General features: G+C 41.5%; 1 protein-coding gene across 1 annotated transcript in view; it reads right to left on the bottom strand.

Moving 5' to 3' along the window:
* Positions 1–17,913, bottom strand: part of LOC132401348 (dynein axonemal heavy chain 8-like) — an 895,336-nt gene that overhangs the window by 487,069 nt on the left and 390,354 nt on the right. The window contains exon 31 of the mRNA XM_059983478.1: positions 6,859–6,972. Coding sequence (XP_059839461.1) covers positions 6,859–6,972 — 114 coding nt within the window. The remainder of the gene's footprint in view (positions 1–6,858; positions 6,973–17,913) is intronic.

Here is a 17,913-nt window from a genome sequence, read left to right as displayed (position 1 = left end):
ATGGCTTTGTTGCCAAGTTTGCAGATGATAAGAAGATAGGTGGAGGGGCAGGTAGTTTTGAGGAAGTAGAGAGGCTACAGAAAGACTTAGACAGATTAGGAGAATGAGCAAAGAAATGGCTGATGGAATATAGTGTTGGGAAGTGTATGGACATGTATTTTGGTAGAAGAAATGAAAGGGCAGACTATTTTATAAGTGGAGAGAAAATACAAATAACTGAGGTGTAAATAGTCTTGGGAGTCCTTGTGCAGGATTCTCTCAAGGTTAACTTGCAGGTTGAGTTTTTGGTGAGGAAGGTAAATGCAATGTTAGCATTCATTTCAAGAGGACTAGAATACAAGAGCAAGGATGTAATGTTAAGACTTTATAAAACACTGGTGAGGCCTCACTTGGAGCATTGTGAGAAGTTTTGGACCCCTTATCTTAGAAAGGATATGCTGAAACTAGGGAGGGTTCAAAGGAGGTTCACGGAAATTATTCCAGGATTGAATGGCTTGTCACATGAACAGTATTTGATGGCTCTGGGCCTGTATTCACTAGAATTCAAAAGAATGAGGGGAGTTCTCATTGAAATCTTCGAATGGAGAAAAACCTTGATAGGGTGGATGTGGAGAGGATGTTTGCTGTGGTGGGAGAGTATAAGACTAGGACACAGCCTCAGAATAGAGGTACATCCTTTTAGAATGGAGCTGAGGAGGAATTTCTTTAACCAGAGAATAGCGAATCTATGGGCTTCTTTGACATAGGCATGAAGGGATATGGGGAGAAGGCAGGAGATTGGAGCTGAGCGAAAAATTGGATTAGCCGTAAGGAAAAGGCAGAGCATACTCAATGGTCCAAATGGCCTAATTCTGCTCCTATACCTTATCGTCTTATGATCTTATAATGAAAGTGGTTGTATTTGGACTGTTGAAGAACATTAATGTGAATATCCCCAAAGCCAAATGGGATATACCCTACGTTAATAGAGAAGTAAGAGATGAGATTGCTGGGAATTAACTAAAATCTTTATGTGCTCTCTAGCCATAGGCAAGATCCCGAAGGACTGGCAAATGCTAATTTCCTTGCTTTGCTCTAGGACAGAAATAGGGATAATTTTGGAATTTATAGGCCAGGGAGTCTCATGTTAATGGTAGGGAAGCTTATGGAAAGGATTCTTAGGAATAGGACTAATAAGCATTTGGAAAGGAAATAGGCTAATTAGGGTATTCAGCATAACTTTGTGTAGGGCAGGTCATGTCCTACTAACTTGATTGAGTTTTCAGAGGAAATGTTTGAGGTGATTGATGACGGTAGAGCAATGGATATTGCACGGATTTTAGTAAGGTGTTTCACAAGATCCTTCATGATAGGCTTATCCAGAAGTTTAAGAAGTGTGGAATCCATGGTGACTTGTCCTTTTGTTTACTGAATTGGCTTACCTATAAAAGATAGTAGTTGATGGGCTGGAGGTCAATGACTAGTGGCATTTCACAGGGATCTGTTTGTGATATATAAATGGCAAGTATGAGGTGTTTCACCTTAAGAGATCAAATGTAAAGAGAAAGTACACAATTAATGGCAGGATCATTAACAGTGTCAATGTGGAGAGAGGTTTTGGGGTTCAAATCTATAGTTACTTGAAAGTGGCAACATGTCCATAGGTTTGTAAAAAAGGTGTATCTTACCTTTATTAATTGAGTGCAATAGTCAGGAAGTTATGTTTCAACTTTATAAACCTCTGGCTAGGCCACATGTGGAGTATTCCATTCAATTTTCACCCAGTATGGGAAGGATATGTTGGTGTTTGAATGTGTGCAGAAGTTTACCAGGATGCTGTCTTAAGTTTACCAGGACATGTACTATAAGGAGAGGTTGGACTATTTAGGGTTGTGTTCTCTGGAGCAGCAGAGGCTGAAGGACAACTGATAGAATTTTGTAAAATTTTGTGAGACACTTATACAGTGGCCAATTAAAATATTTTTCTTAAGGTAGAAAAGACTAATATCAGAGGATATATATTTAAGATGAGAGGGGGAAAGTATGCTGAAGGGCCTGTTCCCATGTTGTACTGTTTTACCTGTGTGTTCTATGTAATCCTAAACTGGAGAATCAATAAACAGTCTCAAAATCAAAACTCTGTCTTTGGCTATATCTTGTCATTAAAAATGCATTGATAGCTATTTAGATTCATATTCAGATTTATTTATGCATCATAGGTACATTAAAATATACAGCGAAAATGCACTTGCATTAACAACTAACATAATACAACGATGTGCTGGAGGCAGCCCACAAGTGTCAGCAGACATTCCATCACCATCATAGCAGGCTCACCATATGCCAAAACAAAACAACAACAGCGATTCAAACTCCTTTCTCACCCTCTCAACTACCCATCCGTTCACATACACAGACAGACCTTGATCCCCAGAATAGGCCACCTCTGAGTCTCCTACCGCTAGTCCACTAGACTCTCATACTTGCAGATATTGAACCTCTAATCTCCAGTCCCTGGCCCAGACTCAGATTCTCAGATCTTCAACCTTCAGACATTTTGACCCAGGGGCTTGACTTTCAGGTCTTGATCTCAAGACTTGCTGACGTCGGTATTTGAACTTCAAATTTTTACTTCTGTATTTGGGTATCCCTGGACTTCAACCTCTGAGTTTGACCTCTAGACTTCACCAGCCTCTGGGTATCAACCCCAGGATTGTGAGATTTTCATTTCGGGACCCACATGGGCTTTGACCCTGAGACCCACCAACCTGGAGGGATCACCAGCCCTCGTACCTCCTGCCTGCAAAGACCTCAGATCCTGGGACTTCTTGATCCGGGGTACTCACCAACCTGAGGGGATCATCAGGCCTTGTCCATGGGGTCTACCGACCTTGGTCATTGACTACAGCAATTGTTGGTTTTAGTCCTTCTTCCATCCACTGGACACACCAGCATTTAACCATGAAGTGTTCTGATCTGGACTCTGACCACTGGCTCTTGCCTGTAAGCCTAGGTTCCCTTCATCCCTGTTTCTAAATTTAGCCTGTCCCCTAATTCCCCATGCTGTCCCCAAAACCATTTCTACCAATGAAACAACTAAGTCTGAACCACAATCTTAATTTAACCAATGGAAGGTGGAGCCTTCATGACCATCCTCATTTTTAGTGATTTTGAACCCAGAACATGAATGCAATAGATAAGGTCAAACAATTTGAAGTATATACTGCCAGAAGTTCCAAAGAATTCTCAATCAGATTCCTGCTGAAATTGTCTTCTTCTTAGGCAGTTTCTCACAACTGAGGTTACTTGCTTCCATTCTAATTCTGTGGGTTGTAAGGTAAGATAAATAAGCAACCAGAAGATGTTGCCATATTTGGAACAGAGTTAATTGAGTAGTTCGTGAAAAGGTTTAATTTTTCTGCCATTTACACAGAGCTCATGTGTGTTCTTAATTTATGAACTCAAGGGTTTCAGTGTCATTTTTAAATCCTTCTTCATAGCAATTCAATCATTGTGCATACAGCATTTTTAAGGCAGTTTTGAGAACATACTTGAATTTCTTTCCTCCATCCACCGCGTAATCCCCTCCCATGACAGTGCCAGCTGCAGTGTCAGTTTTGAGAATCTTCCTTAAGTATTCAAAGTTCAATATAAATTTATTATCAAAGTACATATATGTCACCATATGCAACCCTGATATTTATTTTCTTGCAGACATATTCAATAAATTCAATAACCATAATAGAATCAATGAAAGACCACACCAACAGGGCAATAATCAGTGTGAAAGAGACGACAAACTGTGCAAGTACAAAAAAAAAGAGAAAGGGGGGGGAGATAAATAAACAAGCAAGCAAGCAATAAATACGAGATGAAAAGTCCTTGAAAATGAGTTCATAGGTTATGGGAACAGTTCAGTGACGTGGCAAGTGATGTTGAGTGAAGTTATCCCCACTGGTTCAGGAGTCACTGGTTGAGGGGTAATAACTGTTTCTGAATGTGGTGGTGTGAGTCCTGAGGCTCCTGTACCTTCTTGCTGATGGCAGCAAGAGAAGAAAGCATGACCTGTGTGGTGGGACCCCTGATAATGGATGCTACTTTCCTGCAACAACAATCCATATAGATGTGCTCAATGGTGGGGAGGGCTCTACTTGTGATGGACTGGTCCATATCCACTACCTTTTGTAGGATTTTCCATTCAAAGTCATCGGTGTTTCCATACCAGTTTGTGATGCAGCCAGTCAATATACTTTCCACCACACATCTATAGAAGTTTGTCAGAGTTTTAGATGCCATGCTGAAACTTTGCAAACTTTTAAGGGAGTAGAGACACTGCTGTGCTTTCTTTGTAATTATACTTACGTGCTTGGCTCAGGACAGGACAGCTGAAATGATAACACTGAGGAATTTAATGTTGTTGATCTTCTCTACCTTTGATCTCCCATTGAGGACTGGCTCATGGACCTCTGGTTTCCTTCCCCTGAAGTCAATAATCAACTTCTTGGTCTTGCTGACATTGAGTAAGAGGTTGTTGTGGCACCACTCAGCCAGATTTTCAATTTCCTTCCCATATACTGATTCGTCACCACCTTTGCTTCAGCCTATGACTGTACTGTCGTCAGCAAACTTAAACATGACATTGGAGATGTGCTTAGCCAGAAAGTCATAGAAGCAAAGCAAGCAGAGCAGGGGGCTAAGCACACAGTCTTGTGCTGCTTATTGTAGGTATCAACATTATAGATGTCAAGTTTGCTCATGGCGTGACAGTGGTGGAATTCATCACCAACAGTGATGGGACTGCCTATAGAGAGGAAGTAGAAGAGCTTGAGGCCTGCTGCCTCACAAATAACCTCTTCCTGAATGTCATCAAAACAGTTAGTTATTGACTTCAGGAGAACTCACACCATTCATACCCCTCTTTACATTGGGTATTCTTTACCACAGATGCAACCTGTAAATTAATTTTCTGGGAATCTTGCATGGGTCTCCTAAGTACCATTACACGTCTGATGTTTGAATTATCTCCCCATAGTCTGCACTATTATTCCTTTTATCAAAATGCATTATCACACGTTTCCAGACACTGTATTCTATCTGTCGCTTTTGCCCATTCTTCCAAGTTATCTAAGTCCTGCTGCAATCACATTGTTTCCTCAGCACTACCTACCCCTCCACCTATCTTTGTATCATCTGTAAACTTTGACACAAAACCATCAGTTCCATTGTCTTAAGTCATTGACAAACAATGTGAAAAGTAGCTGTCCCAATGCTGACCCCTGGGGAACACCACTAGTCACTGTCAGCCATTCCGCTATCCATGCCAGTATCTTTCCTGTAATGCTATAGGATTTTATCTTGTTTTGGAGCTTCATGTGATGCACCTAATCAAATAGCATCTACTGCCTCTCCTTTGTCTACCCTGCTTGTTACTTCCTCAAAGAATTCCAACAGATTTGTTTAGCAAGATTTCCCTTTGCAGAAACCATGCTGACTTTGACTTATTGTGTTATTAGTTTCCAAGTACCCCGAAACCTCATCCTTAATAGACTCCAACATTTTCCCAAACACTGATGTTAGGTTAACTGGTCTATAATTCCCTTTTGATATCTGAAGCTGCAAGCTTTATGGGTAAATGGGATTAGCATAGATGTGTACAAGGGATGGCATGGACATGGTGGGCCAAAGGGCCTGTTTCTGTGCTGCAAGCTGAGTAACTAGAAACCACAAGGTGTTTCAAATTCCTGGGTGTGCATATCTTGCATAATCTCTCATGGTGTCAGAACTCACCCCACACAATCAAGGATGCTTATTAATGTCTCTACTTTCTGAGGAGGTTGAAAGGAGCTGGACTATGCACACCAATTCTCACAAATTTATACAGAGGTGCAGTAGAGAGCATCGTAACATGCTGCATCACTGTATGGGACAGAAACTACACTACGGGAGAAAGGAAGGCTTTACAATGTGTAGTAAGTACTGCCCAACATATCACTGGTATCAGCCTACCCACCATCAAGGACATATATACAGAAAGATGCCAGAAAAAGGCTAGAAATATTATGAAGGATCACACCCACCCTCCTCAAGGGCTATTTATCCCACTCCCATTTGGGAGGAGGCTACATAGAATCCACACCATGACCACCAGATTCAAAAATCAGTTACTGTCTCCAATCAATAAAGCTGATCAACACCTCCACCCACTATGCCACCAGACCATAACTCATGTACATATAATCAATGTATATAAGATATCTTATTTATATTTATTGTTTTTTATTCTTGTGTTCTTTATCTTAGTGTAATTTTCATATGTTGCATTGGATATGAAGTAACTTATTTTGTTCTCCTTTACACTCGTATACTAGAACTGACATTTGAATCTATAATCTTGAATTCAATCTACTTCTTTTGTGATCAGAAATTACTCCATGCATCAAAGGTTTAACAAATCTCCACAACAATGCAGAGCTAGCTACACAGGTTGTTTCAATTTATCTGCATGGCAATATAGAAACTATAATATAGGTTTCTGGACCACCGGCACAGCAACAAACATTATGCGATACAGTATAGGTATATCATGATGATGCACGAGTTGCTCAATTCAGGCTCCCAAACGTATTTCACAGTCATGATTTAAATAAGTAAATAATGTTCCAGGGCTGATTACTTGGTAGCAGAAACATAACTGCAGCAGATTAACGTCAATTTAAACGAATTATATATATTTGACTTCAGCCCATTTCCCCCCATCAGGGATTGCAGCATGAGAATTGAAACCAAAAGAATAAATGTGTCTATAGATAGAATACAGTGATAATGAACTTTTCTTTTCTGATATAGTCAGCAGAATTAATACCATATAAAAATATTTACCTTTTCATACTGTCGACCATATTTGAGCACTTCCTTCTGGAATATGTCAATTGATTCCAGGAGGTCTGCCTTAAATTTGGGTTGGACCTGCACCAATTCATCCTGCACATTTCTCTGTTGAGATAAGCAATTATAGCAGAATACTGTAAGGCTTTGCAATAACTTTGATTCGAATAGTTCAACACAAACTATGTTCATGTTAAAAAGTTAATGAATAGAAAAGCATTCAAAACGACTTAAAACATTAAATTTGTTCAAACCCAGCAATCAAGTTTAGTTGACTATATTTGAAATTTGTAGTTTCTAATAAATATCCAGAATAGAAATTTGTAGAATGTAGAATAAATATAGAATATGCCTAAATTTTTCAGCAACATGTAAGTACATAAATTTAGTTTAAGGCATAGTCAAATATTTTGCTCATCAACACTGCAAAATCATAAGTTCAAACACACTATCAACCATGCTCCTCAATGAGGCAAATTAAGCAGATAGCTGCTATCTATTTTCCAGGTAAATTGCCAGGCACAGTTGAGTTTGCTGATCAAACAGGGGTAAATTTGATGTTAGTGATCTGAGCCTAGCAGAAAACTAGCCAATTTCCAATACCAATTACCATCTGGCAACTTCTGCAGAAGAATCTGTGTAAACTGCAGCTAAGTGTCATCACATTTATCAAAATTGATTTTCTAACCTCCCAGATTAAGGATACATCACAGAGTATTACTTTGCTCTATCATTTGACAATAACTGAGCAATATGTTAAGATACAAATTTTTGTTAAATAGTTGAATCTCAATTCTACATAATGAATGATCCATAAAATACTGATGGCTCTAGATCTTTACATTTGTTGTAAGCTCTGACACTGGATGACAAATTTTTCAAGTGTTTCTTACTCAGAATTTTTTTTTGTTTATGATAGACTGCTTGAAATTGAATACAAACATAATTTCAAACTACTTGTACCATGTAGGAATTGGGAAAGACAAGAAATTAACTTTTATTGAAAGATGATGGCTGGTTCTTCACTTGTGAAGGTCAGGAGGGTAGAAGAGTCCTCAGTAACAACGGCACAATCATTGGTGACTGTAGAGACCAATTCTGCCAGTTCTGGATCTGCAGACTCTGGAGCAGTAGGGACACTGGAACAGCTGGTATGCGGGGGCTTAGGTAGTAGAATTCTTACTGCATTGCTTCTTCTCTTTAGCAGTCGCTCTTCTTGATTCCTCAGAATTCTTGGCTGCTCTGCGGATCAGTGTTCTCCAGCGGTCTCTGTCACAAGCCAGCTATTGCCACTCATTGACCTTGATATTTGCCTGAGAGAGCCGCTGCTTAAGTTGGTCTTTGTACCTCTTGCACAGGGCACCACAATCTCTTTGCCTGAGAGAGCTCTCCATGGAGTATTGCTTTCAGTAACCTGGAGTTGTCCATGCAAGAAATGTGGCTTGACCAGCAGAACCACCTGATCAGCAAAGCGGCCTCAATACTTGTAAGTTGAGCCTTCTCCTGGCTTTCATTTTTAGAGACATGATCCTGCCAGCTGATACCCTTGATGGGACAGAGGTAATGCTATAGGAAGTGCTTGAGCAACCAGATTTGCTTTGACAAATCCCAGGCTTCAGAGTCGTATAGCAGTGTTGTGATGATGGTAGTCCTGTACACCTGATTTTTGTGGACAGACCAATCAGCAGTTCTTACATACACATTTCTAGAGGCACCCGAAGACACTACTGACTTACAAGTCAATTGTCAACGTCCTTAGCATTGTTGGAAATGACGCTGCCCAGGTGGTGAGAGGGTGGTCATCAATGGTGATCCAAGGTAGGTTGTAAATACCGTGAGGGGACTTCTGATGGAGGATTATTGTTTTCTTCAGGCTGAAAAAAATGTGTTTAATTGCATAACAGTGCTGACAATTAGCTTTTTTGTCATCAGCTTTTTGGTGCATTGTCTTAGTGTGTGATCTACTCCCTCCAAATATTTGCGGGGTAAAATGTTAATGCTTACCCCACTGTTGACTTGGAAGTCTATTGTCTTTCCATTGATGAGGATCTGTGCAAATGCATCATCCTTTGTCTTCAAACTGTTGACCACCAGTATGACATTGTCGATAAACTCGGTGCTGCTGTCACTGTCGGTTTGGTCATTGCTTTGTGCTTCCATCCCATGCACGGGCTTCCGCTTGCATACTTTTGCAAAGTGATTTTGAATGCCACACACCCTGTACACTTGTCCGTATGCTGGTCATATGGTTGCTTGTCTCTTGCACGTTCTGTGCCACAGTACTTGCAAGAGTTCACTTTGCTTCTGTGGCTGTTCAAGGTGCCTTTTGCTCTGGCTCCACCACTAGTACTATCCATCTGTCCAGGATGCTTTGAACCTTTCTTGTTAGTGCGAGGTTTAATCCCATGGACAGTAGCGGACCTGCTATCTGCAGCTGTACTGAATGATTGTAGGTGTGATTCAGCCATTTCCGTGCTTTTACAGATGTCAATGCAGTTATTGAGCATTATCTTTCTCTCTTGTAACAGACGTTTTCTAGTTTGGGAGTCGTTAATGCCCAGTACGATCTTGTCTCTTAGCAGACTGTCTGACATACACGAGCAAAAATTACGTCTTTTCAAGAGATCTGAGGCTGGCAAGAAACGATTCGAAGGTCTCACCTTGTTCTTATTGCCGTTTGTTGAAGAGGTACTGTTCGTCTGTCTCATTGTTCTCACCGATAGCATATCTGTCAAATGCAGCTGAAATCTTTGTGAGGTCTAGTCTTTGAGCCTCATCTGCGAACACAAAACTGCTATAGACCTCAAGCCCTGATGGTCCAATTGTATGCAAAAATAATGCCGTCTGGTATGCTGGAACTTGTTTGTGCAGTTGTGCTACGACGTTGTAGTTAGTCCACATCTGCCATCATGTCTTCCATTCATCTATCAGTTCGCGGTTGACCGTGACGGCCAGTGGCGGGTGAATGCCGCTGACTGGGGGAGGACTTCTACCCCGACCATTGTTCCCCAGCATGGGGTCGCCCGCGGGTGCTGGGTGCCACTGAGATTCTGCTGTCTCACCTCCAGACATTGCTACTGCACCCGTCTCTATTTGTGGCTGGTTGCTCGTCTTGGTTGACATTTTTCTACTCTTACACTCACCCTCGGATGTTTCAGAGTCGCACTATTATTATGCTGCCAACTTCAAGTTGAAAAAAAATCGGGCGGCGCGGTTGAAAAAAGCAATTTTCCGAGCACTACCGCTGCCACAATGTTTCGAGACAGATATTTCAGATTAAAAACGGCGCATGTGCACCAACTTTAATTATCTGCTCACAAGTGCATGTACAAGTATATCATAACACAGTCCTCTAGCACCATGCCAGAATATAATGATTTTTGAAAGATTATTTCAACTGCCACCACAATCTCTAACGCTACCTTTTTCAGAACCGTTGGGTACAGTTCATCTGGTCCAGGTGATTTATGTACTCGTAGGTCTTTTAGCTTTTTGAGCTACTTCTCTCTTGTAATAGTAACTGCACACACTTGTCTTCCTTTACACACTTCAACATCTGGCACACTGCTAGTGTCTTCCACAGTGAAAACTAATGCAAAATACTCATTTAGTTCATTAGCTATCTCCTTGTCTCCCCATTTGTCATAAGGGGACAGGAGATTGGACCCAAGCACAGAACAGAGGCACTGAAGTACTAGGGGCAGGATGGGAACAACTAAATGATAGACAAGATGTGGTGACCGTGGTGTGTGTGAGGGACATGACATTCAAGGTGATTCTGGGGTTCCAGGAGAGTCTTAGAGTGCAAGCAAGGAGGATCCCAGAGTTCAGGCAAGGCAGGATCCTGAAGTTCAGGCAGGGTCTAGGAATTCACTGGGCAGGCCGCATAACTCCTAAGCAGGGCCTAGACCTCCCAGGCAGGAACACGGGGGCCTGAGTAGGTCACGGGGCACCTGGGTAGGTTGCAGGGCACAACCCATCAGCAGCAAGGGATGGAAAGGGGCAGAGTCCCCTGCTGGGCAACAGCAGTCCAGCCAGGCTTGCCTGACAGAGGCAAGGGATAGGAAGGGAACTAGGTCCAGGGTGACTGCCAGACTCACTTGAAGAACCCATCTTTAACAAGGGGAACTCCAAGCCAGAGGAACTGGATGGATGGGATGGGCCACACCTCCATCCCAGAGCCCCCTATATACACCGCTAGCCGATGGGCATCAGTTGCGCCTCCTTGAGTCCAAATAAGCCACGATGATCCACAGGTGTGTCTACTTGGGCTCAAGGGTGAAAGGAAGGACGGCTACAAGACCTGGAGTCTGGAGTCTGCGGACCGGATCAAGAACCAGAATGCGGGCTCCGGACCGGACCATAACACCATTATTATTTCTCCTGCCTCATTTTCTAGCTGTCCTATGTCCACTCTCATCTCTCTTTAATTTTTTACATACTTGAAAAAGCTTTTACTATCCACTTTGATGTTATTTGCTAGTTTGCTTTCATATTTCATCTTTTCCCTTCTAATGATTCTTTTTAGTTGCTCTCTGTAGGTTTTTAAAAACTTCACAATCCTCTATCTTTCCACTAATTTTTGCTTTGTTGTATGCGCTCTCTTTTATTTTTACATTAGCTTTGACTTCCCTTGTCAGCCACGGTGGTACTATTTTGACATTTGAGTATTTCTTCATTTTTCAAATACACATGTTTGGAATACATAATTTACTTCAACACAGCAAGCACCTCCATCTCTGTAATCTGTTTGCATTTCATGAACTCACTGCTGTTTAGTTTCACTTACTGTATATAGACTCTGTGTTTATCCCTCCAGTAAATACAAATGTAAACAAATCAATTTAAGATCTCCCCAATCTCTTTCAGATCCATGCATAAATAACCACTCTGATCTTCCAGAGGACCAGTTTTGCCTCTTGATATCCTTTTAATATATCCATAGAACCCTTTGGGATACTCCTTCATCTGGTCTGCCAGAGCAATCCTATGCCTTCTTTTAAGCTTTTTGATTTCCTTATTATTTTTTTTTTGCATTTATTATGCTGCTCTAATACCTCAGTTGTTCCTTGCTGGCTGTATCTGCTAGGCACCTCCTTTATCTTCTTAATTAGGGCCTCACCATCTCTTGAAAACTAAAGGTACCATAAAACTGTTAACTTTGCCTTTTATTCTGACAGGAACATACAAACTCTGTACTCGCAACATTTCACTTATGAAACTCTCCCACTTAACAAGCATACCTTTGCCAAAAATTAACCTGTCCCAATTCACACATGCCAGATCCATTCTGTTACTATTAGATTCTGAAAATAAACTAGCAAAAAATATAAAAACTGATAGTTAAAGTTTCTTTAATTATATAAAGCAGAAAAGGGTGGCCAAAGTGAATGTAGGTCCCTTGGAGGACGAGAAAGGGGAATTGATATTGGGTAATAAGGAAATGGCCGAAGCTTTGAATGACTATTTTGCATTGGTTTTCATGATGGAGGACGTGTCTAATATGTCAAAGAAAGATGATATGAATATGATGGGAGGTGAGGACCTCGATACAATAGCTATCACTAAAGAGGTAGTGTTGAGCAAACTCATGGGCCTGAAGATAAGCCAGTCCCCTGATCCAGATGGAATGCATTCCAGGGTACTGAAAGAAATGGCAGAGGTTATAGTTGAGGGTTTGGTGATAATTTACCAAAATTCTCTGGAGTCTGGGCAGGTCCTGGCAGATTGAAAGAACTCAAATGTCACACCACTGTTAAAAAAAAAAGGATGTAGGCAAAAGGCAGGTAACTATAGGTCAGTTAGTTTAACATCTGTAATTGGGAAAATGCTTGAAGCTATCATTAAAAAATAGTGAGGCATCTGGAAAAAATGGATCCATTAGGCAGACTCAGCATGGATTCAGCAAAGGCAGGTCCTGTTTTACAAATTTACTGGAGTTCTTTGAGGATATAATGAGCGCAGAAGATAGAGAGGAAGAGATGAACGTTATTTACTTGGATTTCCAGAGGGTGTTTGATAAGGTGCCGCGTAAAAGATTTATCTATAAGGATACATAGAGTTGGGATGCATAGTATTAGCAGAGATACAGGATTGGTTCACTAATAGAAAGCAGAGAGTTGAGATACATGGGTGTTACTCTGGTTGGCAATCAGTGGTGAGCGGTGTGCCACAGGGCTTGGTGCTGGGCCTGCAACTGTTCTCAATATACATTAATGATCCGGAAGAGGGGACTGAGTATAGTGTATCTAAGTTTACTGATGACACTAAATTGAGTGGAAAAGCAAATTGTACAGAAGATACAGAGAGTCTGCGGAGAGATATAGATAGGTTAAGTGAGTGGGCAAGGGTCTGGCAGAAGGAGTTCAATGTTGGTAAATGCAAGGTCATCCACTTTGGAAGAAAAATTGAAGATCAGATTATTATTTAAATTGTTAAATATTGCAGCATGCTGCTGTGCAGAAGGACTTGGGAGTTCTTGTGCATGAATCGCAAAAGCTTGGTTTGCAGGTGCAGCAGGGTATCAAGAAGGCAAATGGAATGTTCGCCTTAATTTCTAGATGGATTGAATTTAAAAGCAGGGAGGTTATGTTGCAAATATATAGGGTACTGGTGAAGCCACATCTGGAGTACTCCATGCTGTTCTGGTCTCCATACTTTAGGAAGGATACATTGGCTTTGGAGGTGGTGCAGAGGAGGTTCACCAGGTTGATTCTAGAGATGAGGGGGTTAGATTATGAGGAGAGATTGAGTCACCTGGGATTGTACTTGCTGGAATTCAGAAGGATGAGAGGAGATCTTATAGAGACATATAAAATTATGAAAGAGATAGATAAGATAGAGAGAGGAAAGTTGTTCCCACTGGCAGGTGGGACCAGAACTAGGGGACATAGCCTCAAGATTTGGGGAAGTAAATTTAGGGTGAAGATGAGGAGGAACTGCTTTTCCCAAAGAGTGGTGTATCTATGGAATTCTCTGTCCAATGAAGCAGTGGAGACTACCTCTGTAAAAATATATAAGACAAGTTTGTATAGATTTTTGCATAGTAGGGGAATTAAGGGTTATGGGGAAAAGGCAGGTAGGTGGAGATGAGTCCATAATCATATCAGCCATGATCTTATTGAATGGTGGAACAGGCTTGATGGGCCAGATGGCCCACTTCTGCTCCTATTTCTTATGTTCTTATGATATGGCCTTTCTTCATTTTAGAATCTCAACTGAAGAACCAGCTCTAATCTTCTCCACAACTATCTTCATATCATCACTAGATTGAAAGTTTTCTCTACACTTCTACCATCTGCCCAGAACTGTTCCCTAACAAGGGATCCAATATCACACTCTCTCTAGTTGGTACCTCTTTATATTAAGGAAACTTTCCTGAACACATTTCACAAGCCCTTTTGCAGTATGGGAGTCCTGGTCAATATGTGAAAAGTTAAAATCACATACTATCATAACCTTATGTTTCTTGCAGCTCACTGCAACCTCTTTAAAAATTTGCTCCTTTAAATCTTACTGACTATTGGGTGGCCTATAATATAATCCCATTTATGTAACTTTCCCTTTCGTAATCCTTAGTTCTACCCATATAGCCTTAATACACTAACTCTCCAAGTCTATCTTGTCTGAGCATTGTTGTGATATATGCGCTGACTAGAAATGCCACTTTAACCCCTTTAAACCTCCCACTCTATCAGAAACCAGAACACTAAGCAGGCAGTCCTGCCCCTCTTGCAAGTAAGTCTCACTAATGGCTATAAAGTTATAATTTCACATGCTGATTGATCTATGCTCTAAACTTATCCACCTTATCTACAATACACCTTGTATTGAAACAGACACAACCCAGAATATTATTCCAAACATGTGGGGAAAGACTTTTGATTTGTGTCTTTGTATGTGGGTTTAACTACATTTTTCCCCACAACCACTGCACTATCTACTCTGGCACTCCCTTTCCCTGCATTCTAGTTTAAACCTGCCAGTGCAGCAATGGAAACCTTCCCTCTAGGATATTAGAACAACACCCCCCGCCCCCCCACTAAATTCAGGTGCAAACAGTCCTGTCTGTGCAGATCCCACATTCCCTGGAAGAGAGCCTAAAGATACAAAAATCTGAAGCCTTCTCTCCAGTATGTACCAGCTCCTTAGCCATGTTTAAAATGTATGATCTTTCTATTTCTGGCCTCACTAGCAAGTGGCATGGGTAGCAATCCTGAGATCACAACCCTGGATATCCTATCTTTAACTAATTCCCTGAACTGCAGGACTTCCTCAACCTTCCTACCCATGTCATTGTCAGAGTGTGCTTGGCACAACAGGCAGGTGTGTTTACAGAAAATTTTAATCTTTCCCTCTCTCAGTGTAGAGTGCCCTCCTGCTTCAAAACATCCACCATTGTTCCGGCATCTAAAAAGACCAAAGTAACATGTCCAAACGACTGGTGTCCAGTTGCACTCACCTTAATAACAAGGCTGGTCAAGGACTACATCTGTAGCATGCTACCACCCATAATGGACCCCCTACAATTTGCCTATTGACACAACCAATTGGCAGACGATGCAATAGCCACAGCTCTACACACTAATCTTACACATCCAAAAGTCAATTCAGGGAATTAGTTAAAGATATGATATCCAGGTTGAGATCTCAGGATTGCTACCCATGCCACATGTCACTGAGGCCAGAAATAGAAAGATCATACATTTTAAACATGGCTAAGGAGCTGGTACGTACTGGAGAGAAGGCTTCAGAGTTTTGTATCTTTAGGCTCTCTTCCAGGGAATGTGGGATCTGCACTGACAGGACTGTTTGCACCTGAACTTGGGGGGGGGGGGTTGTTCTAATATCCTAGAGGGAAGGTTTCCATTGCTGCTCTGGCAGGTTTAGACTGAAGAAAAAGGATGCTTATGTGAGAGTGCTGTTCTTGGATTTAGTTCAGCATTTAACACCATAATTTCCTTCAGGCTCGACAAAAAGCTCAGAGACCTCAGCCTTCACCCTGCCTTGAGTAGCTGGATCCTGGACTTCCTGACAGATTGCGGCAGGTGGTAAGAGCGGGTTATCTCACCTCTGCCCCACTGACCCTCAACACAGGTGCATCTCAGGGCTGTGTACTAAGCCCTCTCCTTTACTCTCTGTATACCCATGATTGTGTCGACACCCACAGCTCCAATCTGCTAATGACACTACACTGATTGGCCTAATCTTAAATAATAATGAGGCAGCCTACAGAGAAGGAGTCATCACCCTGACACAGTGCTGTAATGAAATAAACCTCTCCCTCGATGTTGCAAGAACAAAGGAGCTGGTTGTGGACTACAGGAAGAATGGAGACAGACTAGCTCCAATTGTCATCAATGGATCTGTGGTTGAGAGGGTGTACAACTTTAAGTTCTCTGGCATAAACATTACTAAGGATCTCACATGCTCTGTACATACTGGCTCTGAGGTGAAAAAGGCACAACAGCATATTTTTCACCTCAGATGGTTGAAGAAGTTCAGTATGGGCCTTCAAATCCTAAGATCTTTCTACTGGGGCACGATTGAGAGCATCCTGACTGGCTACATCACTGCCTTGAATGGGAACTGTACTTCCCTCAATCACAGGATTCTGCAGAGAGTGGAGTGGACAGCCCAGAGCATCAGTAGATGTGAACTTCCCACTATTCAGGACATTTACAAAGACAGGTGTGTAAAAATGGCTGGAAAGATCATTGGGGACCGGAGTCACCCCAAACACAAACTGTTCCAGCTGTTACCATTCGGGGAAACGGTACCGCAGCATAAAAGCCAGGACCAACAGGCTCAGGGACAGCTTCTTCCGCCAGGTCATCAGACTGCTTATTTCATGTTGACACAACTGTATTTCTATGTTATACTGACTATCCTGTTGTATATACTATTTATTTTAAATTACTATAAATTGCACATAGCACATTTAGACAGCAACATAACATATTATTATTCCTCATGTATATGAAGAATGTAAGTAATAAAGTCAGTTCAATTCAACATGGATCACGAGCTCTGGATGCTTACACTCTCACTTAAGAAGGCTATGGACTTGATCCAAGATGTCCCTGACCCTGATGACCTGGGAGGCAACCTACCATCCGGGAATTTCGTTCTCATTAGAGAATAAGGTATAGGTGAAGTGTAATGCCATAACAAGGTAGATCAGAGACCAGAGTCTGTCTTATCGTACTAGGAGACCATTCAATATTCTTAAAACAGTGGGTTAGAAGTTGTCCTTGAGCCTGATGGTATATGCTTTCAGGATTGTGTATCTTCTGCCTGATGGGAAGGTGGAGAAGAGAGAATTTCTGAAGTGAATGGGATCTTTAATGATGCTGGCTGCTTTACCAAGGCAGCAACAGTGTCTACGGGAGCAAGGCTGGTTTCCATGATGTGCTGTCATGTCAATAAGTGTCTGCCATTTCTTGCGGTCATGGGCAGCACACCTGCCATACTCAGCCTTGATGCATTAGGATTGGATGCCTTCTATGGTGTATCTATAAAAATTGGTAAGTGTCAAAGAGAACATGTGAAATTCTATGGTGAGCTTTCTATGCATGGCTGGAAATGGTTATAACTGATGTTCAGTTCTAGGAACTTGAAGCTTTCACTGTATCAACCCAAGAGCCATTGATACAAATAGAAGCATTTTTTTAAAATCATGGCACCATGTCACTAAACTCTTTATCTCCTTTTAGTACTCCAACTCATTATTACTTGAAATTTGGCCCACTACTGTGCTATCATCTGCAAACTTGTAGATGGATTTAGAGCAGGGGGCCAAGGATGCAAACTTATGGGTGACCGATATTGATAATAGTTGTGGCTAGAGTTATTGCCTATACTTAGGGGTGGAATTTGTTAGCAGTGTCCAGGAAGGATTCCTGAAATACTCTGTGTGTAGTCTGACTAGAGAAGAGGCCATATTGGATTTAGCATGAGGCAATGAATGTGGTCAAATGACGGATCTCTCAGTGGTTGAGCATCTCAGAGTCAGCAATCACACTCTCTGACCTTCAGCATAGCCTTGGG

Source organism: Hypanus sabinus, chromosome 10 (assembly GCF_030144855.1).
Source record: "Hypanus sabinus isolate sHypSab1 chromosome 10, sHypSab1.hap1, whole genome shotgun sequence".
Lineage (NCBI taxonomy): Eukaryota > Metazoa > Chordata > Chondrichthyes > Myliobatiformes > Dasyatidae > Hypanus > Hypanus sabinus.
This window is presented reverse-complemented; position numbering and strand designations above follow the sequence as displayed.